This window comes from Pongo abelii, chromosome 14 (genome assembly GCF_028885655.2).
Source record: "Pongo abelii isolate AG06213 chromosome 14, NHGRI_mPonAbe1-v2.0_pri, whole genome shotgun sequence".
Lineage (NCBI taxonomy): Eukaryota > Metazoa > Chordata > Mammalia > Primates > Hominidae > Pongo > Pongo abelii.
In genome coordinates, this window is record NC_071999.2 from 28718475 (window position 1) to 28745793 (window position 27319).

At 40.9% G+C, this 27319-nt stretch overlaps 1 protein-coding gene across 13 annotated transcripts in view; it reads right to left on the bottom strand.

The window, feature by feature from the left end:
* The window catches only part of CENPJ (centromere protein J), a 52394-nt gene that overhangs the window by 19243 nt on the left and 5832 nt on the right, over positions 1–27319 (bottom strand). For 4 of the 13 annotated variants that reach the window (XM_054529471.2, XM_054529467.2, XM_063714754.1 and 1 more), the window contains exons 1-9: positions 22321–22521; positions 12251–12760; positions 11600–11723; positions 9435–9731; positions 7980–8072; positions 7657–7768; positions 6722–6824; positions 4974–6591; positions 3587–3719 (exon numbers count right to left, since the gene is read on the bottom strand). In XM_054529471.2, the coding sequence (XP_054385446.1) occupies positions 3587–3719; positions 4974–6591; positions 6722–6824; positions 7657–7768; positions 7980–8072; positions 9435–9731; positions 11600–11723; positions 12251–12694 (2924 nt within the window). In that variant the 5' untranslated portion in view covers positions 12695–12760; positions 22321–22521. Of the gene's footprint in view, positions 1–3586; positions 3720–4973; positions 6592–6721; positions 6825–7656; positions 7769–7979; positions 8073–9434; positions 9732–11599; positions 11724–12250; positions 12761–16231; positions 16287–22320; positions 22522–24376; positions 24429–25402; positions 25450–25611; positions 25657–26137; positions 26221–27319 lie in introns of those variants that run through there. The other 9 variants (XM_024230894.3, XM_024230892.3, XM_063714755.1 and 6 more) reach the window with 7 other exon arrangements.

The following is a 27319-nucleotide window of genomic DNA, read 5'->3' on the forward strand; positions in this document are numbered from 1 at the left end:
GTCAAAAAAGGAGGAGACAGGCCAGGCACGGTGGCTCACTCCTGTAATCCCAGCACTTTGGGAGGCTGAGGCGGGCAGATCAGGTCAGGAGCTGGACCTGAGGTCAGGAGTTCGAGACCAGCCTGACCAACATGGAGAAATCCCGTATTTACTGAAAATACAAAATTAGCCGGGCATGGTGGCGAATGCCTGTAATCCCAGCTACTCGGGAGGCTGAGGCAGGAGAATCACCTGGAAGGTAGAGGTTGCAGTGAGCCGAGATCGCACCATTGCACACCAGCCTGGGCAACAAGAGCAAAACTCCATCTCAAAAAAAAAAAGGAAGGAGGCCTTGATCAGATGAACTGTCCAAACGCAGGCTGGCTCTGGATGTGTGTGAAGAGCACAGACACGGGCAGCAGAGAGACCTGCTAGGAAGCGAATTTAATAACCAGAGAAAGCCAATGGGGCCCTGGTGGAGAGTGGCAGCTCTGAGGCAGTGAAGCAGTCGGGTTAGAAATGGACTGAGAGAACAAGAGAAGACTCAAGCATGACTCCAAGATTTTCCACTGGGCAAATGGAAGAGCAGACTCATGTGCTGAGACAGGGAAGAAGAAGAGAAGAGTAAGTTCAGGAGGGAACATCAGGAGCTCACTTTTTCTAGAGGATCAATTTAAACACTCATCAGCTCTCCAGGTAGAGAGAACAACGAGGCAGTGGGATAGGAGATGTGGGCGAGAGATCTGGATCTGGGGAGTAACAGCATTTAAAGCCTCGAGACTGGACAAGTCTCTCCCTGCCTCACTGGAGGGAGAGCAGACAGAAAAGGTAAAAGACATTCTTATTGACTAAATATTCAAAATGTCGACTGTGTGCACACAATCATAGTCAAAGCAAACACTGGGGGAGGAATACTTGTGGCACATTTGAGAAAGTTAAATATCCTGATAAATGAGCAAAGATCACAAAGAAAGTTACAAAATAAACACAAATGACCACTAAATATAAAAGCATGCTCAACTTTATCAATAATTAAAGAACTGCAAACTTTAGCAGGTGAAAGATGGCATAATTATCAGGTTGGCAAGATTTGAAAGACTGCTAACGCTCAACTCCAGTGATGGGGAAAGGGGTGAGAAGCCTCAGATGCTGACTGGGGCAATGGACATTCTTAAAATTTATCACAAGTAAGTAGATTTTTAAATAAAAAGTGTCTTATACATATGATGATATTCCCTGCAGAATAATTTATAATAGTGGAAAATTCTAAACAAGCTAAATTTCCATTAACACATTGATTAGTCACAGTAGCATTCATATAATATAGTCATTTCAAGGATACAGAAGACTAGGGTGTGCTAATAGGTAAGATGTCTATTATGTTGTTGAAATAAAAAGCAAGGCTGGACATCGTAGCTCATGCTTGTAATCCCAGGACTTTGGGAGGCCAAGGCAGGGGGATCACTTGAGCCCAGGAGTTCAAGACCAGCCTGGGGAACATGGCAAAACCCCGTATCTACCAAAAATACAAAAATTAGCTGGGCGTGGTGGTGCATGCCTGTAGTCCCCGCTACTCAGGAGGCTGAGGTGGAGGATGGTTTGAGCCCAGGAGGCAGAGGTTGCAGTGAGCCAAGATTGTACCATTGTACTCCAGTCTGGGTGACAGAGCCAGACCCTGTCTCAAAAAAATAAAAATAAAAAGCAGATTAAAGAGCCCATACAGTAGAGCCCAGGGTTCTACTGAACCACACTGCCTAGGCTGGCTCTGAGGCTCTCTGTCACTGACTAAGGAGGTAAACTTAAAAACCTTGCTTCTCAGTGCATCCGCTTCCTCATCTGTAAATTGGGAAGGATAACACAATGTCTAAATTCGAGGACTGAATTTTGCTTAGAACAAAGCAAAACTGAAATAGGGAAAATGCTAAAAAAACAAAAAACAACAACAAAAAAACAAAAACCCAGCCATTATCTTATGACTTAAATGTTCTTTAAAAGAAAAAGATGTCCATTTTGAAATAATGAAGCAGAGACATTTTAAAAGTGATCTTGGGTGGAGAAGTGATTGGAATAAGTTCCACGTTTTACCCATAACTACTATGATAAGCATATATTTACAGTAGGTATCAGCAGAAAAACAAAGATGTTTCCATGAAAAAGTAACAACTTTTCAGAATTTGATTTTTAAGCATACTGCAGATTATAGTATAGTAACTGAATTTCCTTTTTAAGTGGATTAATAGCTGTCTATAAACCTTTATCTGGAACTTATGGGCCAGGTGTGCTTTAGAATTCATATTTTTCAGGTTTTAGAAAAGAAATACAGAAGAGATGTTAAGGAAGATGGTGGAGTAGGAAGCTCCAACTATCAGTCCCTCCACCAAAGCAGCTATTGAACTAGCAGCACCTGTCAGAATCAACCATTTCGGAACTCTGGACACTAACGAAAGACTTGCAGCATCCTGGGCAGTGCTAAAGAACAAAGAGGCTGGGAAATTTGGGTGAATTTCAGCATTTGCATAGCAGCTACCATCCCCTAGATCCAATCCTGCAGCAGGCAGCCATGGGAACTACAGTTGTATGAATTTCTCCTCAAACATTAAAATAACAAATACCAAAAAGCAAAGAAATACGGTGTGTATGTGACATTTAATATCCCCAACAAGACCCAGAGCAACACCTGGAATAAAAAGTACTAGTATGTTCCTGCAACAGAACTTAGTACTATTCACAAGTACAATTAAAAAATATGTCTACGTAAAATTTATATAGAGAGAAATAATAAATATAATATATATAAATAGCCTCATGTAAGTTCAGTTCAAGTTTTGCTAACCAATAAAGTCAGGTAAGATCATGACCTAGGGTAGGAAATGATATGTCATACTATCAACTGCTGTAGGTGGAGTTGTGTCCTCTAAAACAATATGTTGAAGTCCCAATCCCTGTGAATAGGGCCTTTGCAGATACAGTTAAGATGCCAGTTAAGATGAGGTTATACTGGAGTAGGGTGGGCCCTTAAACCAAAATGACCCTATCCTTAAAAGAGGCACCAAGACAAACACACACAGAGGAGAATGCCATGTGAAGACACACACAGAGGGAAGATGGCCATGTGACCACAGAGGCAGAGACTGGAGTGATGTAGCTGCAATCCAAGAAATACCAAGGTGTGCCTGAAACCACCAGAAGCTGGAGGAGCTAGAATGGCCTGCCTTGCTGATGCCCGGACTTTGGACTAACAGCTTCCAGAATCACAAGAAAATACATTTCTATTGTTTAAAGCCACCCAGTTGCTGGTACTTTGTTACAGCAGCCCAGAGAAACCAATACACTAACTAGCCAAAGTACCACCTGAAGGTACCATAGCTCCAAACTGTTTTTCAAATTTTAATTTATGATCTCTCCACTAAGAAAATTCCCCTTTGTACATATCATTGACTACACTGGGTCATTTTATTCAGTAAAAAACTTCTATGATACAGATTTCACCTCCTTTTCAGTTATATTTGTTTGACTGATTTAAATTGTTTCAGACTGTTTACAGATGGTCTTAAAGGTATAACTGAGTCACTGCATATTTTTTCCCAACTTACAGACTCAAACGTACCTGAGTTTTTCCAAGGCACTTTCTCGTTCAATGCGAAGTTTAGCTAAAGATGCGTTCTCAGCTTTGAACTTTTCTATTTCTGTTTCCAATTCAATAATTTTCTCTCTCAAAACCTGGGATCGAGCATTGTCACCTATGAAATAGGCCATAAATACTGAACTTCACAAAAGGCATTACTGCAGCAAAAACACTAGCTAGCTAGCGACACTAAGAGCCAAGAATATGGCGAACATGTGTGCCATTAAAATGCATTAGAAACAATGCTTCAAACATGAAAAGGAAAAAAAATTAAACCTAACTTTCCTGAGGAAATCAGTGGGAATTTATGAAAGAATTAATCTACCTCAAGAGTATCGACCTGACAAGGAATCAACATGATACATAAAAAGAAATCATTCAAATCAATTTTTCAAAGACCAATATATATAAATAGCTTAAGAATATGAATAAGTAATCCACAAGAGATCTGAAGAGCTAATCAACACCAAAATCAAAGTTTACTCCCACTATTAATCAAATAAATGCAAATTGTTTTCCCTTTATCAAATTTGCTATTTAAAATGTAAAATAGCCAGTGCTTCTGTCCTTCAAGCATTTTTATCAATTAGTACTTTTTTAGAAACTAAATGTGATCCACAAGGCTAAAGAAATGAGGTAAGTTATACAACTCTGTCATATTAAAACTACATAGAAAAAAATGACTGGAATGAAATATCCCAAAATGGCATAGCAGTTACTTTTGGGTAGTTAAGTTGTAAATATTTTTGCTTCTATGCTTTTTCAGCTTCCAAACTTTGTACAAAAAAATTACTTTTAAAGTCAGAATTTTTGAAAATTAACGTCATAATTTCTATTTTAATTTCTATTTTAAAGCACCTATGCTCTGCTAGTTTATAATATAATATAATGGAAAGGAATCTTTCAGGGTGACTTTAAAAAGTCCGTTACATCAACAGAAATACTACACATCCATTAAATGGAATGAGGCAGAACAATCTTCAAAATTTATCATAAGCAAGGTGCAGGACAGTATACAAAAAGCGTCTTTTCATTTGTATAGAAAGGTAATTACACACAAACTGACATATATGCTTTTATATGCACGGACTCTACAATACACAAACGAAATGGTAATACTGGTACCTCTAGGAAGGGGTACTTGAACCAGGTCTGGGGAAGAAAGGAAACGTAGCTTTGATGTTATCTCACTTTATTAAAAAGTAATTAATTTTAAAGCCTTATATAGACCCATAAAATAAATCAAATTTTTACAAATCACCCATTGACTTCTATTGAGCAATAAGGAAAGTTAGGCTTTTAAGCATTCTGACAGCATACTGATAAATTTCTAACATTCTGATACATATTTTATAATGCTCTGACTCACCAGGTGGTTGGTCTTGACTTATGTTTAACTTGGGTTCATTTCCCAAGTGTGAATCTGACTTTGGTTTTGGTTTCAAAGAAGGAAAGAATTTCATCATCAGCTCCGATGTAGGAGGAGGACTTCTGCTCCTCCTGGACTTGCTCAAGTCTTCTCCCCTCTTGACTGGTGCAATCTTCCTTTTTATTGTTTTGTCCAGGATACCTATTTCATTATTAGGGTAGCATGTCTGCGGCATCCCATAAGTGGATTCATTCCCAAGAACAACATCATGATTACATAAATTCTCTTCAAGGTCAGTCCAAGTTCTTTCATCATCAAAGTCCATTTTACTCATACTTAGGGATGAGGATCTCGAGGGCTCAGACACTTTATGTTTTATGCTTTCTATGATAGACTCATCGCTACTGTAATCTTTATCAGACAAATCCAGATCAACATCTCTCCTTTTATCTTCTTGGGTCCTGGTGTCCTTAAAAGGCCCCTTACCATCACAGACTTGTGGGCTATCCTCTCTGCTGCTGATGCCCCTTTCTCTATCCTCAGTCGATGGTTTTATGGTAACATCAAGCTGTTCCTCAGAGTCAGTGCTACCGTCAATATTCGGAACACCTTCATCGTCACGTGCATTCCATTCAGTTTGATTTTCAGAAGTGCTCTTTTGGACGGCTTTCCTGATTTTACAAGGCTGTTCCCTCAATTCATCAGCTGAGGACAATGAATGAAGTTGTTTGGGTGCGACTTCACACTCACTCTCCTTCTCACGTGCAGTGTGGTCCAAATCCTCACTGCGGTTACACTGACTAACGGGATCTGCGGGATTTGTCTTCTGTGGCACAGCTTTGACAGGGGTGGAAGACATCCGGTGACCTTTGCAGATCTGTTGATCCCTTTCTAAGATTTTCAGTACAAATGAGGAATTACTAGAAAATGATATTTCATCAGCAGCTTGTTCCAAAAACAAAAATTCATCTAATTCCAAATTTTCCTTTTCCTTTTCTCGTTCCCAAGTCTCTAACTTTTTCTGAAGAGAAACGTCAAGAGAAGATTCAGACTCTTTCATGGTCTCCCTTATGGGGCTCTTAGCAGCCAGGCGGCTGGCCGGCCCTGTTGAAAGAGGAAGTCTGTCATTACCTTGTGTCTTATTCCACCCTGTGCAGCCAGTATCGCAAGGTTTTGGACACTCAGGTACATTTTCTTTATGATTAGATGTGACTTTTTTTTCAAATTTGATCTGGTCTCTAAACTGCCCATCACATTTCTTCCCCATCTGTATTTTCAATCCTGATGGAGAAAGACTTTTCCTGTTACTACACTTCAGCATTTTCGGCTTCTGACTGAGGGTGACAGAACCACTCTTGCTTCTAGCTTTACTGTCCTTTTTAAGGATAGGGTTGTCTGCACACGGCTCTTTATTTATAAGAGCGGTTTTCCGCTGGAGTTGCTGTCTATCCATTTTAAACAGCGGCTGGTCCTCGGAAGTGCTCTGGTTAGTCACTAGTTTACTTTCTTTCCCTTTTTGAAACTTAGATTTAGCATTAGTAAATCTAGCTAAACCTTCTCCTCGTTTTAAAAATGGTTGTTTTGGTTTTGCTTTGATTGGCAATGGTCCTTCTGCTTCCTAAAATAAAAGAATAATATTCGAATTAATTTTGGTATATCCAAGTGATCTCAAAGTTATTTTTAAGGCAAATTATAGATAAATCTCTAAAGCCTTAGAATGATTTAATCAGAAGAGCACAATTGCTAACCTTCAGCTGTTTTTGCTTCAGTTCTTGCTCTTCCAACTGAATTTGTTCTTCTAAGTAGTCTTCAAAGGTCTGTTTCCTTTCTCCAATAGCAGCTTTAATGGGCCTAATTAGAAACAGAAAGTTATTTAACATGCAAATCATAATGTGTGAATATTTTACACTTAGTGTGCCTGGTATAGAAACCCTTGGCAACATGGAGAACTAACTTTTCCCAAAATCAGTGCCTCCCTTTGAGAACCTAACAAAAGCCACAACCCCTCTCCACCCCTTAAAATAAAGAAACATACAATACTCTTCACATGACTTTGGAGTCCTAAGAACCCTTCTGAAGTCCATCTATCGACTACAGATTAACACACGGAGTAACATATTCATCAAATAACTTTAAAATGTATTTCAAAAATAGATCACTAAATATGCATTTTTTTAATTAAGAAAGGCCCTTAATGTGAGTAGAGCAATAATCAGAAAAGTCATTTTGTCCATATTATATTAAAAATTTTGAAATAAATTTTTAAAATAATCAACTTACTTAAAATATAAAATACTTAATCTTTGCCATATTTTAAAATTCTGTAACTAAACTGGTAATGCAATTATAATTGATAAGTGACACCAAATGGGAGATGTCAATACTTAATTTTTCCCTTCTCCAAAAATAGGATTTAACTATTTGAGAGAAAACTGATTTTATCCAGATGTTTCTCTTAAGTGAAAAAGCTTTGAGAATACAATGTCAAGGCAGCTTTAACTGACATATCTCCTCAACCTCCTTTGTTGTTGACAGTACGTAATAGGTTGTATCTTTAACCTTAAAAGCATAGTCAAGCAAAAACAAGAAAAGTATAGATCTTTCAAACAAAGAAAGTGTTCAATAACAAAGGCTAGCTATTGTACTAAATAGTCACATTTCTCACTTTCAACATGAATAATACCTTTCTTCAATATTAGCCACTTCTGAGGAATCATCATGTTTTTGTAAGTTCTTAACATTTGCTTCCTGAATCTGTTCTGTCATTTTCTCCCAACATGATAAAATACTTTCTCCTGAGATAAAAATTAGGAACAATTTAGCTCAAGAAAAGCATATTAATGTCTTAAAACATGAGAATTCTACAAGTTACTATGCTAAAAAATTTTTTAATTAAAAGTAACATATATCAAAGATTTTACAACACTCAAGGAATTCTTTAATATAATTAAGAGAAACTACAAAACTCCAATTAAGACACTTGAGGCCGGGTATGGTGGCTCACACCTGTAATCCCAGCACTTTGGGAGGCCAAGGCAGGAGAATCACTTGAGGCCAGGAATTCGAGCCCAGCCTGGCCAACATGGCGAAACCGCATCTCTACAAAAAAAAAAAAAAAAAAAAAAATTAGCCAGGCGTGGTGGCACATGCCTGTAATCCCAGCTACTTGGGAGGCTGAGAGCAAGCAGAGGTTGCAGTAAGCCAAGATGGTGCCACTGGACTCCAACCTAGGTGACAGAGGAAGATCCTGTCTCAAAAACAAAATAAAATAAAATAAAGACACTTGACATTCTTCAAAAGGTTAATGTTATGAGGAAGAAAAGTGTGGGGTTTTCTAGAGATTAAAAAGACTAAAGAGTTGTAAGAATCAAACGTAATACATGAACTTAACTGGATATGCATTAATTTGATTGGATCTTTTAAAAAAAAAAGCACCTTTAAAAGATACTTTGGGATAACTGGGGGAATCCCAAAATGGACTTGAATATTAAGGAATTATCATTAATTTCTTTAGATATAATAATAGCACTGTGGTTATACAGATGAATGTCCTAGTTTTTGCTTGATGCATACTGAAATATTTGGAATGAAGTAACAAGATACCTGCATATTATTTTCAGTGAAATGGTTCAGCAAATTATACACATATAGACGTAAAAATAAGGATATACATGTAAAAGATATATATACACATACATACACTGACAACGTAAATACAGCAAAATATTAACTGCTGAATCTACGTGGTGGGTATATCAGTAATCACTGCAGTGGTCTTTCAACTTTTCTAGATGTTTGAAATTTTCCAAAATAAAAGACTACGGAAACATGTTGTGTAAAAAAGAAGAAAAACATATTTGAGCTTTCCACACTGATGAATTAACTCTAAATTAGGAACAAGGCATTATGGCTGGGTGCAGTAGCTCAGATCTGCAATCCCAGTACTTCGGGAGGCCAAGGCAGGCAGATCACTTGAGGCCAGGAGTTTGAGACTAGCCTGGCCAACATGGTGAAACTCCATCTCTACTAAAAATACACAAAATTATCTGGGCATGGTGGCACATACCTGTAATCCCAGCTACTTGGAAGGCTGAGACAGGAGAATCACTTGAACCCGAGAGGCAGAGGTTGCAGTGAGCTGAGATTGTGCCACTGCTCTCCAGCCCGAGTGACAGAGAGAGACTGTCTCCAAAAAAAAAAAAAAAAAAAAAAGCCACAGGGGATAAAAAAAAATAACCCTACAGAAAGAGCTGGCAGGGTAGCACGTGCCTATAGTCCCAGCTACCTGAGAGGCTGATGGGGGAGGATTACTTGTGCCCAGGAGTTTGAGTCCAGCCTGAGCAACACGGCAACACTCCACCTCTGAAAAAATAATTTTTAAAGAAAAAACATGGAAAGGCTTTATCTTAGGACAACTTAGTAACACTGTAAGTACAGAAGAGAGAAACATAAGTAGCTCACCTGTAGGATGGTTACGGTTTTCTTCTTTTAAATTATTTTTTTCCACAGGTGCTTCTTGATACTGTGCCTCAGAAAATAAATTAGGAGACGCACGTTTTGAAGTTAAGACAAAATCTCCATGAGCAGTTCTACAGAAGTTGCTTTGCTCATGGGATAAAATGTTGGACGCGTATGTTTCTTCCTGAGTTGGGTCCGGGTAGACATATGATGGGAAGCAGCGTGCGGCTCTCTCTCCAGTGGTGGTATTTCCTGGAGATCTGTGCTTCTGGCTCTGATCATCAGGCAGTAAACTCAAACCTTACAATTAAGAAAAGCAACAAAGCTGATGACTTCCTTCAACATTTTCTCTTTTATCCCCAGTAGTGACCCCACCCCACAAAGGCTTCTCCGCAGTGACAAAAGTATTTTTTCCCTTTATTAGGAAATGGTATTTAACAAAACCATTGATTGTTTGAGACACTCTCGCTCTGTCGCCCACGCTGAAGTGCAGTGGTGCGATCTCAGCTCACTGCAACCTCCATCTCTTGGGTTCAAGTGATTCTCGTGCCTCAGCCTCCTGAGTAGCTGGGATTACAGGCGTGTGCCACCACGCCCAGCTAATTTTTTATATTTTTAGTACAGATGGGGTTTCACCATGTTGGCCAGGCTGGTCTTGAACTCCAGACCTCAGGTGATCCGCCGGCCTTGGCCTTCCAAAGTGCTGGGATTATAGGCGTGGGCCACCATGTCTAGACTGTTTAAATTTCTAATGCAGTAAGTTATTGATAAATACAGCCCATATGACAAAAGTTCTTTGGGGCCCTCAAATATTTAAGAATCCTAAGGGGTCCCGAGACCAAAATATTTGAAAACTACTGCTCCAAAGCAAACTGCTCCATGACTGCATGAGGCTACTTCTTACGTAAATAACTTTGAAATCAGCTTCCCTGTCATTCTGTCATAGTGCGGTTCTACCTTTAAAAGTATCACAGCTGTTTTTTAAGTGATCTTGATTATTCTTTGTATGTATTCCATAAAGAAACCCTAAGCCGTTCAACTATTTTAAGGCACACAAATGTTTTCTATATTCTCTAAGATAAACATCCAAATTCCCTAAACCACTGTTTACGTGCTACAATTTCTCACGACCACACCCCACCCGACCCCTGCACCCAGCCTCACTCACTTGCCAAGTCTTTTTTTCCTTGTATTCTCAATGCCCAGTACAATCTCTGAGCAGAACAGGTGCTTTCCTGGGTCAGTAAAGTATATTTCTTAAAAGTAGCACCAAGAAGCAAACACATGGCTCCAACCTCAGTTTTTTTCAAACTATGGGACACAATCTATAATAATTGTATCATTGGATGTAGCATTTTTTAAAATGATACAGAACTAGAATAAACAAGATAGAAAATGTCCTCACTACATGCCAGGAACACCAATAAGGACTGATGACATGAAATTGCTTTGTCATTATGAGTCACGATTTTAAACATTTTTACTACTACAGAGTGTGGTCAAGAAACTTTCAAACCACTGCTCTAGGTCACATTTCCAGTTTTCTTTCCTGATTGGCACATGATGCTTTCCGTTAACTAATGGGTCACACAACAGATTACTGTCATCTCCTACCACAGAAAATATCTTTGGTATGGTTCTTCAGCTGAACAGAGTGGCTCCTACATATATTTACCTTTATGACACCCAACAATTTTCATTCATCAGGCAGGAGTTGGATACCAGTAGTAGCTCTAGGCCAAATCTGACTTTTCTTCTATTGGACCTTTTTTGGGGGGACAGGGTCTCACTCTGTTGCCCAGGCTGGAATGCAGTGGTGCCATTATAGCTCACGGCTACAGCCTCAAATTCCTGGGCTCAAGCAATCCTCCCACCTCAGTCTCCAGGATAGCTAGGACTGCAGGCATGGACCACCACAACCAGCTCATTTTTTTTTTTTTTTAATGAATAAACATGAATGCCTTAAAGCAGTGCATGCGCACACCAGAATGTGGCAGCTCCTTCTTGTTCCAGTTACATTACAACTCTACCATTTCACATTTATCGGGCTGGCCCTTAAAGAAACTGGAGTTCACAACACATGACACAGGAACGATAGAAATAACCTGTCAAACAACTACAGGTCAGAAATGTGCATTGTACTGAGGCCCTGTGTAGGCAAAGCATACCTGGAAGTGTGCACTGCCCAGACACCATGGTGAGCAGCTTCTCTTGTTCTTCCATGAGTCTCTGTAGTTGCTCCAACTGTTGCCTCTTCAATTGTTCCTGCTTCTTCTGTTGTACTTCTTTCAGCTTTTTTAATACAAAATTAATTGTATTAAATCAACTTTACAATTCTTCATGGACGCCTTGTTCCCTTAATTCCTCTCATCTTAATTCCTCCCATCTCCCTCCTCCTATCTTTCCTGGTAAGAAGTTTTAGACAGGGATCCCTAGGTAACTAAATCAGCCACCAAAAATCTAAAACTCAAATCCTTACGAAGGAAATCGTATCAACTATCTCAACTAAGAAACCGAAACAGTCATATAAATCCTTTGATTGTTAAAATAGGATGGGCATCAGTATATCATCCAATTTATTCCCCTAATACTTGATCAACCATTTCTTACTTTTTGCCAAATGAGGTAACAACTTAAAGTTATTGTAAGTGCTAATTAAACACACTTTAATGTTTCACATTAGACAAAGGGCAAAATCTGGTATTCTGAGGATTTCAGAGTGAAGGGGAAAAAACAAGAAGACCTAGAACAGATGACTTTATTACATGAACAGAAACCTACAATGACATAAATTCACAGTAGGCCAAATCCTATTGTACCTGTTCAAGTTTTTTAAAAAGTGGGTCTTTATAAGCCCCTTCTTTGAATTCACTCGCAAGATCTGGGATGAAGTCATTTTTGTTTTCTTCTTGGTGTCCAGGAGCATTGTGACATGCCGCTACCTGTGGTCCCTTTTTAATGCAAGGAAAGCCTGTATGGGTTTCAGATTTATCTGACTGTGGTTTGTAAGGGCTGTTTGACTCCAACTTCTGTTCTTCAAGAAGTGAATCTTCTTCATTTATAAAGCTGAAGCTATCAGAAAAATGTGTGCCTTTAATAGGAAAGCCGGTAGAAATGTCTACAGCTGCTCGCTTCTCTTTGTCTGCTTCCAAAATAGGAAATCCACGATTTAATATGACCCCAGCCCGAGAAGGATTGGTCATCCACTGGGTTAGGAAGTTCTGCCCACTGTTTAACTCTGAAGAGGTTGACATCAGGAACATCTTAGTCCAATGACACTATTATATTTAAACAATGCAAAGGCTAGAAGAGCTACTGATTTCCAACACCTGTAGACAAAAATAGCCAACAAAATGTATTAGGTAAAGCCATTAGATGTCCTACCCAAAATGAGCCCAAACCTCAACCCAGCATAAAAATGTCCTCAATATTTCATATACAAAAGACCTTAACTAGCAAAGCAACTGGGCATTGAGCTACATTTTTTTAAGTCTTAAAAATAACCAAATTGAGTAGATCAAAAACCTAAGATTCTTTTTGACCTAACCATTCCATTACTAATGATTTTATACAAGTGCTAGATTAGCTGAACTAAACAATGGAAGATAAAATACCTTTTAAGTTATTCACTTAAGAAAAAAAAAAAAGCCACCATCAGCTATTACCCACACTAAGCACTTTCTTGCTTCTCGCCCTAGTTCAACATTGCTTCTTTGCCCAATTGGTGAACCTGTTTTCTCCCTAGTTCTAGAACAAAAGTCACCACCAGCACTCGTGGCTTTACCTGGCACTGTTTCACCTGTCCCTTCCTCTCTCGTCTCCCTACTAACACCTCACCCACCAGATAGCCCCTCATCTGTATTCCTAGAGGTAAAATAGTGATGTCACTCTTCTAGCACTTATCTCATTATTAGTGGCATTTTGCTTTCCTGTTCATTACTAATCCGTGAAGTTCCTTGAAGATATCTATATATTCACTACTGCCAAGCACCATGTCTGGCAGGTAGTTACATGAAAATTACATTGGCTCATGCCACAACTCTGTATGAGTTATCAGACTTTAAAATTAACCAAATTCCTACTGTAACTTTGCACTGTGTGATAGATATACTTAAACAGGACCTAACAGAGAAGATAAACCTTGCCTGTGTGTGTGTCTGATTTTACTCAACTAACATTTATTGGGTTCTTACTCTGTGCCAGATATTGTTTTCGCCCCTGGGTACATAGCAGTTCATAAATCAAAGTCTAGTGGGGAAGACACACACACACACACATTATACAGTATGTTAAACAGCAATAAGTGCAAACGGGAAAAATAAAAGCCATGTGGGAAAAGGAGGTTGTAACTTTAGACAGGGTGGACAGCATCCTCATTTAGAAGGTAAAATTAAGGACCAAGGTAAGGAGAAGGTGCAAGTTGTGCAGCTATCTGGGGCAAAGTAAGACCCAGCCACCCAGCCTTCCTAACCGTCATCTGCAAGACACTCCCACTGACACCCCATTCCTCCAGAAACCCCCAGTTCTCAAACCCCATCACCATTACCTACCTATTTAAACCTATTATATCACTCACTACAGGAAGCCCTGAGATCCAGAGCCAGGCTTCACTTCTTACACAGTAATCCCTACACCTTATTCTGCTCCATCTCCCAAACATCTGAGCCCCAAAACACTCACAGTCCATCATCAGCAAAATCCCCATTATCCTCATCCTCTTCTCTGAGCACTCCCTCACCTTCCTGAGAACATGTTTGTATGCCAGTATCACTGAGCCTGGAGACAAAACATATATTCTTATTCTTTTTCTCCTTCCAGACTACACTCCTTTTCTAGACCATAAAAAGCAATTTTACTTGGGAGTTCTGAGATGGCAGGATTGCTTGAGCCCAGGAGGTCGAGGCTGCTGTAAGCCGTGATTGTGTCACTGCACTCCAGCCTGGGCAACAGAGCAAAACCCTGTCTCAAAAAATAAATAAATAAGTCGGGTGTGGTGACTCACATCTGTAATCCCAGCATTTTGGGAGGCCAAGGCAGCCAGATCACTTGAAGTTAGGAGTTTGAGACCAGCCTGGCCAACATGGTGAAACCCCGTTTCTAATAAAAACACAAAAAAATCAGCCAGGCGTCAGGGTGCGTGCCTGTAATCCCAGCTACTCAGGAGGCTGAGGCAGGAGAATCGCTTGAACCTGGGAGGCAAAGGCTGCAGTGAGCCAATATCACACCCCTGCATTCCAGCCTAGGCAACTGAGTGAGACTCTCTATAAAAAAATAATAAATTAATAAAAAGCAATTCTGACTCTCATATGACCAAACTATACAATCTACTGCCCTCCTTTATTGTCTACCAACCTCCAGAGATCAGTGGGATCTTCTCCCCCATTTCCTAAAATTTCCTGGCTGAGCACCTGGAAGAACAGATTTGCCATTCACTGAAATGGGGAAGATGGAGGACTGAAACAGGTTTTGGGGAATCACAGACCAAGAGTTGAATTTAGGACATTTTAAGATGCCTATGAAATATGCACGTAGAGACACTGGGTCAGCAGCTGGATGCACCAGAATGGAACTCACCGAAGAGGCCAAGGCTGTGAAGCATAAATTTGGACATCTTCAGCATAAAGATGGTATTTAAAGCCTTCACACTGGATGAGATCAATGAGGGATTGAGGGTAGTCAAAAAGAGAGGAGGCAGCCAGGCGCAGTGGCTCACGCCTGTAATCCCAGCACTTTGGGAGGCCGAGGCGGGTGGATCACCTAAGGTCAGGAGTTCGAGACCAGTCAGGCCAAAATGGTGAAACCCCATCTCTACTAAAAATACAAAAAATTAGCTAGGTGTGGTGGCGGGAGCCTGTAATCCCAGCTACTCAGGAGACAGGAGAATTGCTTGCACCCAGGAGGCGGAGGTTGCAGTGAGCCGAGATTGCGCTATTGCACTCCAGCCTGGGCAACGAGTGCAAGACTCCATCTCAAAAAAAAAAAAAAAAAAAAAAAAACGAAAAACAGATAAGAGGCAAAAAGTGTAGTGTCCTTGAGGCTAAGTGATGAAAGTGTTTCGAGGAGGAAAGAGCTATGTTAAATGCTGTGAAAAGATGAAGGGTAAGAAGAACTGAGAAGTGACCTCTGAATTTGGCAAAGCAAAGGTCATGAGAACTTCAATGAGAGTAGTTGAGGGCAGGGACAGCAAAAGCTTGAGTGGAGAGGATGCATGACAGAATAAGAAATTGAAGACAGTAGGCACAGCTAACACCAGGAGTTCTGTTATAAAGGGTAGAAATTACATAGAAAAGTAAGGTGAAGAGGAGTATTTTTTACAATAGGAGAAATAAAAGCATGTTTGTGTAGGCTGATGAGGATGGAGAAAGGGGAGAATTGCTACAGTCATGTTCTTGAGGAGATGGGACGAGTCTAGTACTGAAGTGGAATAACATCTCACACTACTTTCCCGATAAAATTTTAGACTTTAACAATATAATACAGCAAAATATATATATAACCAAAGGAAAACAAAAAAGGGCAATGTGGAGGCAAACATGTACGTCATTTCATACTTGGTGTCTAAAAAACATAAACATATCAAAAATATAAACAGAAAAAGAAATACAGATGCCAAAACATTAAAACATGCGCATTCTCACTCCACTGAAGAGAGGGAAATGAAAATAGTAACATTACCATTTTTTCCCCACCCTGGGTTGGCAAAGACTAAAAACTGGTAATACCCAGTATGAAAAACAGAAACTCTTTTGCTTTTGTTTTTCACCATTCAACTTGAAGAAACTCTTTCATGAAGTACTTACTGAGCAAATAAACCGGTACAACATTTTGAAGGACAATATGACAACATCCAGCCAACTGTAAATGCAGAGGAACTTTGACTCAGCAATTTCACATCTAGGCATTTTGTCCCACAGTTATACTGGCATAAACTCACATTTGCAATAAACTGAAAGTAAATGTCCATTAACAGGAGATCAGCTAATCATGATAATCATATTATGCAACTGTTAAAATGAACAAGTAAGCTCTTTACTGATATGGAAGTAGCGAATATATCCAAGATATGTTGCTAGTTACAAACACAAAGTGCATAGCAGTGTGTATTATAAGAAATAAACACAAAAAAATACATTTACGGCCGGGCACGGTAGCTCACGCCTGTAATCCCAGCACTTTGGGAGGCCAAGACGGGCGGATCACGAGGTCCGGAGATCGAGACCATCCTGGCTAACACAGTGAAACCCCGTCTCTACTAAAAATACAAAAAATCAGCCGGGCGTGGTGGCAGGCGCCTGTAGTCCCAGCTACTCGGGAGGCTGAGGCAGAAGAATGGCGTGAACCCAGGAGGTGGCAGATCTTGCAGTGAGCTGAGATCGCGCCACTGCACTCCAGCCTGGGGGACAGAGCCAGGCTCTGTCTCAAAAATAAATAAATAAATTACAGTTACATGGACCTATGCATTTAGTACGGCAACCATTAGTCACGTGGCTACTGAGCACCTGAAATGTGGCTAATGTGATTGAAGAACTGAATTTTCCACTTTAATTAAAGTTAATTAAATTTAAAAAGTGAATAAGTACAAAATATTTTTCTCTTAAACACTTTATTCTCTTGGTAGGACTGCATTTCACTTTAACCACTGCATGGCATAAGATGCTGCTGTATTGAAGCCCATGTCAGTGTGCATCACCCCCCAGATTGCAAAGAAACATGTCTGCAATCTCATCAGTGTCAATGGACTGATTCTGTTTGAATAATTTTTTTTCAACACATGGACATAACACTGTTACGTGTCTATTTGAATAGTTTATGAAAACAGTACAAGTTACAGTGATCTATTTAAATTGTAATTGGTAATTATCTTGGTCCATTTTCTGCTGCTATAAAGAATACCAGAGAAGAGACTAGGTAATTTATAAAGAAATTTATTTCTCGCAGTTCTGGAGCTGGGAAAAACAAGAGCATGGCATTGGCAACTGGCAAGGGTTGTCCCATGGGGGAAGAGTAGAAAGGCAAAACAGCCTGTGAGAGAGAGGCTCTCTTTTATAACAAAGCCACCCCTGAAATCAGTAACCCACTTCTGAGATAACAGCATTAATCCATTCATTAGGGTGAAGCCCTCATGACCTAGTCACCTCTTAAACTTCTCACCTCTCAACACTGCTGCATTGGGAATTAAGTTTCCAACAGCAGTTTTGGAGCGGACATTCAAGCCATAGCAGTAATTAAGTTGAAATGTTTAGTATTTTAATTATGGCATATTTTTCTAGTTTGAAAAATATGTATGAACAATTTTTAAAATTTAAAACAAAGCTACACTATGGAAGACTCAAGTGGAGATGCAGAAGCTAGTACTATGACCAGAATAGTGAAGGAAAAAAGACTGGAAGGAGGAACCTCACAAGTTTCACATCAAATGGCAACCACAATTTGCTGTGGCAAAGCGAACAGAAAAAGTTTTTAAAAATTTTAATATAACTAATATTGAGACATTTTCAGCAAAAACACAGCAATTTTTTATAAGTTTATTCTCAATAATAAAAAAACAAATTGATATGCAGTTGACCCTTGAACAACACAGTAAGGGTTAGGGAGACCAACTCCCCATGCAACCGAAAATCTAAGTATAACTTTGACTTCTCCAAAACTGAACTGCTAATAGCCTACTGTTGACTGGAGGCCTTATCGATAACAGTTAACACACATTTTGTATGTTATGTGTATTATATATGGTATTTTTACAATAGTGTAAGCTAGAGAAAAAAAGTTAAGAAGATAATAAACAATATACATATTTACTATTGGTTAAGTGGAAATGAATCATCATAAAGGTCTTCAGACTTCATACTTGGTGTCTAAAAAACATAAACACATAAAAGATATGCAGGGAGACCTTTATGACAATCCACTTCCACTTAATGGATAGTAAAGGTCTTTGTGTCACTAGTCTTCACATTGGACTAGGCTTAGGAAGAGAAAGGGTTGGTTTTGCTATCTCAAGGGTGACAGAAGCGGAAGAAAATCCAAGCATAAGCGAACCCACAAAGTTGAAACTCATGTTGTTCGAGAGTCAACTGTAATTAGTCACCTGTGTCAGAACCAAATATCCAACAAAAAAAAAAGTTTTATGATTTTCAACAGAATCTGAGCTTTTAACTTTGGCCAGTTATAAAAAAGCCTGGAAAGAAGGAGGGTGAGGGGAGAGAAAAAGATAGAAATGAAAAGAAAAAAGAAAATTATTTTCAGATGAAGAGGAGGTAAATAGGTTATGTGAGTTGAGGAAATTTTGTTAGAACATTGTGAGATTTAAAAAGGTATTTTAATTAAAAGGTTAAAAATATTTTCTAAAAAGAGAAAAATTTTCAACGAAGTGACCAAACAATTGTCCATAGACCCTTCTATTACCATCCAGGTTCAAAGCCGTAAAAAATCACAAGCACTTGTCTTTAGCTTTATCTGAGTAATGCAATGAGAGACTGACCAATCACCAATTTAGGTGTGTTTTATCTCACAGATTATCTAAATTTACAAAGAGATGATATCAATTCAAAGCCTTAAAACTGAATCTGTGGCACGGATATTTTTTAATCTTTTTTTTTTTTTTTCCTTGAGACAGGGTCTCACTGTCACCCAGGCTGGAGTGCAGTGGCATGATCACGGCTCAGTGGAGCCTCTACCACCCAGGCCCCAGTGATCCTCCCACCTCAAGCCTCTGTAGTAGCCGGGACCACAGGCATATACCACCACACCCAGCTAATCTTTTCATTTTTTCTAAAGAGTGGTCCCCCTGTGTTGCCCATGCTGGTCTCGAACTCCTGGGCTCAAGACATTCTCCCACCTTGGCTTCCCAAAGTGCTGGGATTACAGGCGTGAGTCCCTGCGCCCAATATTTTATGACCGACAGAAGAATTTTAGCTAGATATGAAAACATTACTTTTTTTTTTTTTTTTCTGAGACAGGGTCTCACAATGCCGCCCAGGCTGAAGTGCACTGGCACAATCACGGCTCACTGCAGCTTCAACCTCCAGTGCTTAGGTGATCCTCCCATCTCAGCCTCCAGAGTAGCTGGACCTACAGGTGTGTGTCACCATGCCCAGCTTATTTTTTATTTTTAAATTTTTTTGTAGAAACAGGGTGTCTCTATGTTGCCCAGGCTGATCTTGAACTCCTAGGCTCAAGCCATCCTCCTGCTTCGGCCTCCCAAAGTGCTGGTATTACAGGTGTGAGTCACTGCGCCCAGCCTAAAAATCAGTTTCTATCATGACAGATGGTGTCATTCTATAAGGCAAAAAAATCTGAATTTAATGGGATTTTACAACAAGAGACTGCTGTTTCCCTCGCTGATTCATTCCCCTGTATAATACACATTGAAAATTCTTGTGTTTGGTTTTCTGAAGCATAATCCACGAATAGTATCATGACTATAGTTGTTACAATTGTTCAGTATGTACAAATGCTATCAACTGCCAGTTTATAGAACTGTTAAAAGACATAGAAGACAGTGAACGTAATGATACTGTGTTTTTGCCATCACTCCCTGGTTGTAGAAGAGTTGTATAAAGGCTTACTGTACCATTAATTGCAGCTGAAGATTTTCTTGGAACAAGATGATTGCCTGCCAACCATTTAATAACCAAAAACAAAAATGCCAATGTGATGTTCATTTTCTCACTGTATCACACTTTGAGAACCACAGCTATTCAGGCATTTAAAAAAACAAAAATTGCTGCCATAGGCAGTAACAAAAATAAATAATGATGTGTGAACATCAGACAAATATATGTTTCCTTTTTTTTTTTTTTTTTTGAGATGGAGTCTCACTCTGTTGCCCAGGCTGGAGTGCAGTGGTGTGATCTTGGCTCACTGCAACCTCAGCCTCCCGGCTTCAAGCGATTCACCCACCTCAGCCTCCAGAGTAGCTGGGACTACAAGCATGCACCACCATACCTGGCTATTTTTTTGTATTTTTAGTAGAGACAGGGTTTCACTATGTTAGTCAGGTTGTTCTCAAACTCCTGACCTCAAATGATCCACCTGGCTCGGCCTCCCAAAATGCTGGGATTACAGGCATGAGCCACCGCACCTGGCCCATGTTTCCATGTATATGAAGCTGAAGAACAGGCAAAATAAACCCATAGTTATAAAAGGCATATTGGTCGTTATCCAGGAAAATGGGAGTTGTCCTGACTGTGTGAAAGTTGATCATACGAACTGGGTAATTCTTGTCATATCCAACTAAACAATCAAGAAGTCAAGAGAGAAAGGCATTCAGGACACACAACTTTGCTCCAAGAATGGAATTCTCTATAAGTCAGTATGCTGAAACTGCCGGTTGTAACCCGAGACCAGTTTGATCTATAGATGCTGAGGTAACTTGCTGCAATTGTAGGACTAATTTTGCCCTCCACCATGGCCCACTCGGTAGGACCTGCTGCCTCCCCAGAACCTTAGGAGAACCAGTGAACTTTCTCAAAGAGCGACACATATAACAATTCTCTTTTTTATAAAACCTCCAGCTTTCTCTTTGTTCTTTGGACATACTGAAGACCACCTGGTCTGTACGCCTGGAACAGGCGTCTTTCTTCCCAAATAAAACGTTAAACTTAGAGATTCATCTCCAAATTTTTGACTTCAACAACTGGGAAGGTTAATACAGGGAGTGGATACATTTGGGCTGTACACTTAAGATTAGCGCACTTTACTGGATATCTGTTATTCCTGAATAATTTGTAAAAACTTTTTCTAAGCAAATTGTTTTTCAGTAGGAAACCAATCTAAAAAAGTAATGACTTTTTTTTTCTCAAAATCAACCACGTAACTTTGCTTAATTTCAATGACCTTAGCAGAAAATCTTTCGAAATCCAAATTCAGAAGGGAGACAAACTACAAGGTCATTTCATAATATGGAAAACTAGAAAAATTCCCTACTAGACTGACAAGTGCAAGCAGTCTTGGGATGCAGTAGCCAGACATCTGCATCTCCCCCTCCAACTCCCCACCAAACACACCTTCTAAAAATATATTTAATGTCAGCATGAAGTATAAAGACAGCTTCACCAGAACCTGCTACTTATTATTGATACTGAGGTCTTGGTAAAGGGAGCACTGATAATATATATGCCAAGATAGGATTAGTATGTGGACTCAGACTTTACAGTTATCAAAATCTGAAGGACACGGGTGCACGTGTATGTCAAACTCATCAAATGGAATGCATTTAAACATGTGCCATTTTTATTGTATAGCAATTATACCTCAATAAAACTTTTAAAAAATGTAACAAATTGACAGCCTTGAAATCTCCAGAGTGCTATGTAAACATTCTTTAAAGCAGTATGAAAAAAAGATAAATTCTCTGCACGGTGAGGGAGGAGAGTGGATACAAACAGCAAATTCAAAGCCACTCTTAGACCGTGAAAAGTAACTAGTTGGTTTGGGAAGTGATTTAGCAGTCCCCTAAAATACAACACGTCCTTGAAAGCCATGAATCCACACGAAACTTCAAGAGAGAAGCCCTTGACAAAGCTGGGGCAAGACGGGCCCTTAGGACAGCCAGCAACGCTACTTCACCACCCTGCTCTAGCGGACTGCGGCTGCCGCGCTGCCCACAGGAACTCAAGTCCCCGCCACAGCCAGGACAGACAGACACACCAGAGAGGCCGGCTTTCCCAGCTCTGCGAAGAACAAAGCAGCTAGAATGAACGAAGCCACTGAACTGCCGTGGGCCTCAGCGCGCCCGTGGGCCTCAGCGCGCCCCAGCCCCCGCTCCCTCCTCGCCTCGCCGAGCCAACCCCGAGGTCCGAGCGGAGTCCTGCCCGCCCACCGCCGTCCATCTCCGGCGCGGGGCAGCGGACAAAGAGCTCCTCCGCTCCTTTCTCCCACAAATTACCGCTCCGTGAAGCCCGGGCCGCTCAGCAGCACGAAACGACGCCGGAATCTCCGCAGCATTTACAAATGAGCCGCCACAATCACCGCCTCCGTCGGAGCCCCGCCCCCGTCCCGAGGGCCTGTGGGAAGTGAGGATCTCACCCGCGCCTCTTCACTAAAGCGCAGGCGCCGCTGAGCCCAGTGAAACTACAACTCCCAGTGACGCCACAGCGACGGGCGTTGCCCGGCGGGGGATGGACGGCGCGTCGCCTTCCGACCAGCAGCGGGGCAGTGGTCGACGTAGGCGGGCGGCGTGGAGGGACGGAAAACCGTTTCCGGGAGAGATCTTCCGTGGTGGACGTCGCCCCAGGCTCCGACACTTAGAAAACTAAAGGGAGAGCCTAAGGGAGCGATGGATCTCCGTGTTCCCAGCAAAGCAGGGAGCACAGGGACTCAAAGCTAACCTAGAGCCTGACCGACGCTTTAGAAGGTGTTTTGGGTTTTTTTTTTTTTTCTATTTGCGTACGGTCTATTTTGTCGTTTTTTTGGTTTGGTTTGGTTTTTTTCTTTTGTTTTCCGCTTTGGCTGAGTGTGACTTAGTAAAGGAGAAAAAGGGCAGTCCACTACACCATTTCATAAGACAAAAATAAGCCTATGAGAATTCATTCCAAAAATAGGCATCTTTCATCTCTCCTCAAATGGCTAATCGGTGGTTTGGCAGAGTGTGTCCATTAGATTCTGAAACTAGTTTGAATACTGACAGTGCAGAATTCAAGAAATGTTTTTTTGTTTTGTTTCGTTTTAACTGCCACGGCCCTTTCATCTAGGAAGTTACAGTACCGTGAGTTACCACAGTTCTACATACCTGGCTTCCGTGTCTGATTAAACGGCAGGCCAAGTAAAACGTTTAAAGAAATCAAATGAAGTGCCATTTATAATCGTTATAACTGAAACAAACGACCGCTAAAGACAAAAATATTTCACAGAAATTTGGCCCTCCGAAATTTGTTTTGCTTTCTACTTCAAAAAAATCAAGATTTCGGTTTTGCTTCTTTTTTCCATTTTTCTTTACTTTTTTTTTTTTTTTTTTTTTTTGAGATGGAGTCTCGCTCTGTCGCCCAGGCTGGAGTATAGTGGCGCGATCTTGGCTTACTGCAAGCTCCGCCTCCTGGCTTCACGCCATTCTCCTGCCTCAGCCTCCCGAGTAGCTGGGATTACAGGCGCCCGCCACCAGGCCTGGCTAATTTTTTTTTGTATTTTTAGTAGAGAAGGGGTTTCACCGTGTTAGCCAGGATGGTCTTGATCTCCTGACCTCGTGATCCGCCTGCCTGGGCCTCCCAAAGTGCTGGAATTACAGGCGTGAGCCACTGCGCCCGGCCCAATTTTTCTTTTTAATTTTCATTGTGGGTGAGGAAGCTAAAGCCCGAGACTTCCGAGATCACACAACTACTTAAGATGCCAGACAGGGACCCAAACAATCTTCCTTTTCATTTATGATAGCCCTTTAGCTTGAAAGCATGCCCAAAAGTCTCATCGTTCTTCCTAAAATGTGTATCTTTAAGGATAGTCACAATGTCCTCTATTTTTTGTACCTATATTTTATTTGTATGTTTTTATTTTAATATAGTATGTTGTGCCACATTGTTTGTTGATTGAATAAATAAATGAATCTTTTACCACACTCAAGTCTTAACTGGCTGTTAAATTAAGGTTATAATGTGTAAGTTTTCACCTGTAGCCCATGTAATTCTCAAAACTGCCCACTAAGCTTCAAGGGTTCAAATCCATTACAAGGTGGAAAGGCTAGTGGGGAGGAACTTCCATCTTCTGCTCTGCCAGACAATAAATAAAAGGTTCTGCCTTATCAGTGGTTCCTATCCTTGTTGCATCTTCAGATGGTGCTATAGAGAAAAATTAGACTAACGGTTGTGGCACAGGGGTTTTAATGCCAGATTACCTGTTCTGATACAATTCTTTATGCCATCATAGGAGTCAAGAGGGCACTCCTATGTCATGGTTAAGAGTCCAGGATTTGGAATCAGGCAGACCTGGGATCAAATCCTAGCTTGATAACTTACAAACAGCTTTGTAGTCTTCAGCACTCAACTTTTCTGCAACCAGTCTTCTCATCTGCAAAACAGGGGTGGATAATAATGAGACCTTCATAGGACTGTCAAGAAGATTACATTAAAAGAAAGACTATGTATGAAAACGTAGCATGAAACCTCCACATAGTAAAAAGTCAATGAACAGGAGGTGTTTTCATCTTTATCATGAATTTAACTGTTGGTGAACTCTGTCTACCAAAGCCTAGCTCTGTGGGTCATGTCAAATGCTGTGCCAGATACAGAATAATACTTGTTGTATTCCCAAATTATTTGGAAATAATTCTTTTTCATTAATTATTTTTGTGGAGACAGGGGTCTCACTCTGTTGCCCAGGCTGGTCTCTAACTCCTAGGCTCAAGCAGTCCTCCCACCTTGGCCTCTAAAAGTACTGGAATTACAGGCATGAGCCACTGTGCTTGGCTGGTAATAATTCTTTTAATCAAAGTTGATCTGAGTGACAAAGAGTTGACAGCTTTTCATTGCTGGTCTGATGGTAGCAAGTGTCCACTCTATCCAGAGAGGACATGTCAGGTGCAGTGGCTCACACCTGTAATCCCAGCACTTTGGGAGACTGAAGGGGATCATTTGAGCCCAGACGTTTGAACGTTAGCCAGGTATGATGGTGTGCACCTGTAGCCCTACCTACTTGGGAGGCTGAGGCAGGAGGATCACTTCAGCCCAGGAGTTGAAGGTTATGATCACACCACTAGACTACAGCCTGGGCGACAGAGTGAAACCCCCAACTCTTAAAAAGAAAAAAAGTGGGGGAGGACATCAGGGCTAGCCTGGCCAAGGGATGATTCCTGTAGGAAATCAGTCAGAGTGGTGGGAGAAACTATAGGGAAAGGAGGAGGCCTTCAGAAAAGTCGGAAGGCTCTGCATAGCCTCCAGGGAGAATAAGCTGAAGGCAGCTGTTTTCTGACCCTGAGGCAGAGGGCAAGGACTAGGTAGCAGGAAGCATAGGGGAATTTATCGTAAACAGGCTTGTTTACTTACATTGACCAGGAGCTGACCTTTGATTATCCACATCTGTGACCCATTCCCTGCAAGGGGAACAATAATGTTAATTACTCACAGATTGTTTTTGCTCCAGGCTTTCAGCATTATGTCTATACTGAATAAAAGCAAGCAGCTCCAGCTGTTTGCCTGCTCGCTCTTTAGCCACTAGTGCCGAGCAGTCCCCTAGCTGCTCTTACACTGCATACCTGCGTCTGAGTACTCGTTTCATCCATCATCCAGCCAGGGTCTGTGGGACAGACCCAGCAGCTGGTGCCCTGTGTGAGGAATGCTGCAACAGATCATAATGGAACCCCCAAAAACGAGGTGAAGGGACTGTGCAGGAAGTAAGTAATTAGTGCCCGCTCGGGATTTCCAAGTTTGAGGGAATTTTCAACCTAGGGTTTCATCATGGGACAACAGTTATCAGCTCAACAGCAACACTATATGTAAGTGTTGAAACAGCTGCTTAAAGCTAGCAGAGCCTCGGTCTCAGAGGCTCAATTAAGGGGCCTAATGCCAACTGTTGTTTTCAATAACTCATGGTTCCCAGAAGAAGGCATGTTAGACCAAGAGCTCTGGGAGCAAGTTGGGGGAAATCTTAAATGACATCATGCACAAGGGCAACGGGTCCCAGTAACATCTTTAACGTTATGGGCCTTAATCAGAGCTGCTTTGGCCCTGCTCTACACAGAAGAGCCTAAAAAAGAAAGGGAAGAGGAACCATCCACCTACCTTACCACCTCCTCCTCCCTCAGCCCCACTGTTGCTAGGTAAAGGTGCCACAGAGGAGACAGAGTTTCCCTGAGCCCCCTCCTCCAATAAATTGGAAAAAAAGACAAGGGATGCACTACAGTTATGTACTGTCTTAGGCAAGTGGCATTGAAGGGGAGCTCTTGGCCCGTCCTGTGATGCAAGCTCAACAAAGCAATCAGGTATATGAGCCCATCACTTCCAACACCTATAAAGACATAAGAAAAAGTATTAGGGAAAACAGAGCTGCTAGCCCATCTACAAAAGGATTAATTGAGGCCATAGTAGACAACTTCCTTATGATCCCATGGGACTGGTCAGTGCTAGCTCAAACACCTTTAGAGGCCAGTCAATACCTCCTCTGGAGGGCAGAATATGATGAGTTGTGTGAATGACAAGCCAACCAGAATCAATTGGCTGGGTAAAACACATGGGTCACTCAGAAACAGAAAATTGTCGGCATTGGAGAAGTGCACACAGCCAAGCAGAGTGCACACCCTCTAAAGTCACGATTTGGAGGGAAGAAAAGCAACTATACAACCTCTAATCATGCCCGTCCCTGTTCATCTTTGGGAATGGGACCTATTAGCCCAATGCGGGGGTCACTATGCAGAGCCCTTTCTAATAGTGGCCACTGTTGTAAGTCCCCCCCTACCCCTGACATGGCTGTCTCAAGATCCAATTTGGGTAGAACAGTGACCTTTAAAGGGAGAGAAATTACAACAAACCCATGAATTAATTGAGGAATAATTAAAAGCCGGCCATACAGAACCAGCAAACAGCCCTTGGAATTCACCCATTTTTGTCATTCCCAAAAAGTCTGGTAAATGGAGACTTTTGCATGACTTACATGCTATCAATGCTAATTTGCAACCTATGGGGCCCCTTCAACAGGAGCTCCCTTCCCCTGCAGTGATTCCTCGAGTTTTAAGTCATTATTGACTTAAAAGACTGCTTTCATACTATTCTCCTTGCAAAACAGGACAGAGAAAAATTTACGTTTACAATACCAGCTATCAATAATGAAAGGCCAGCTCCCCGATTTCACTGGAAAGTACTTCCTCAAGGAATGCTGAACAGTCCTACCATGTGTCAGTATCATGTAAATCAGGCTTTGCTCCCCAGTAGAAAAGAATTTCCTAATTGCAAGATAATCCATTATAT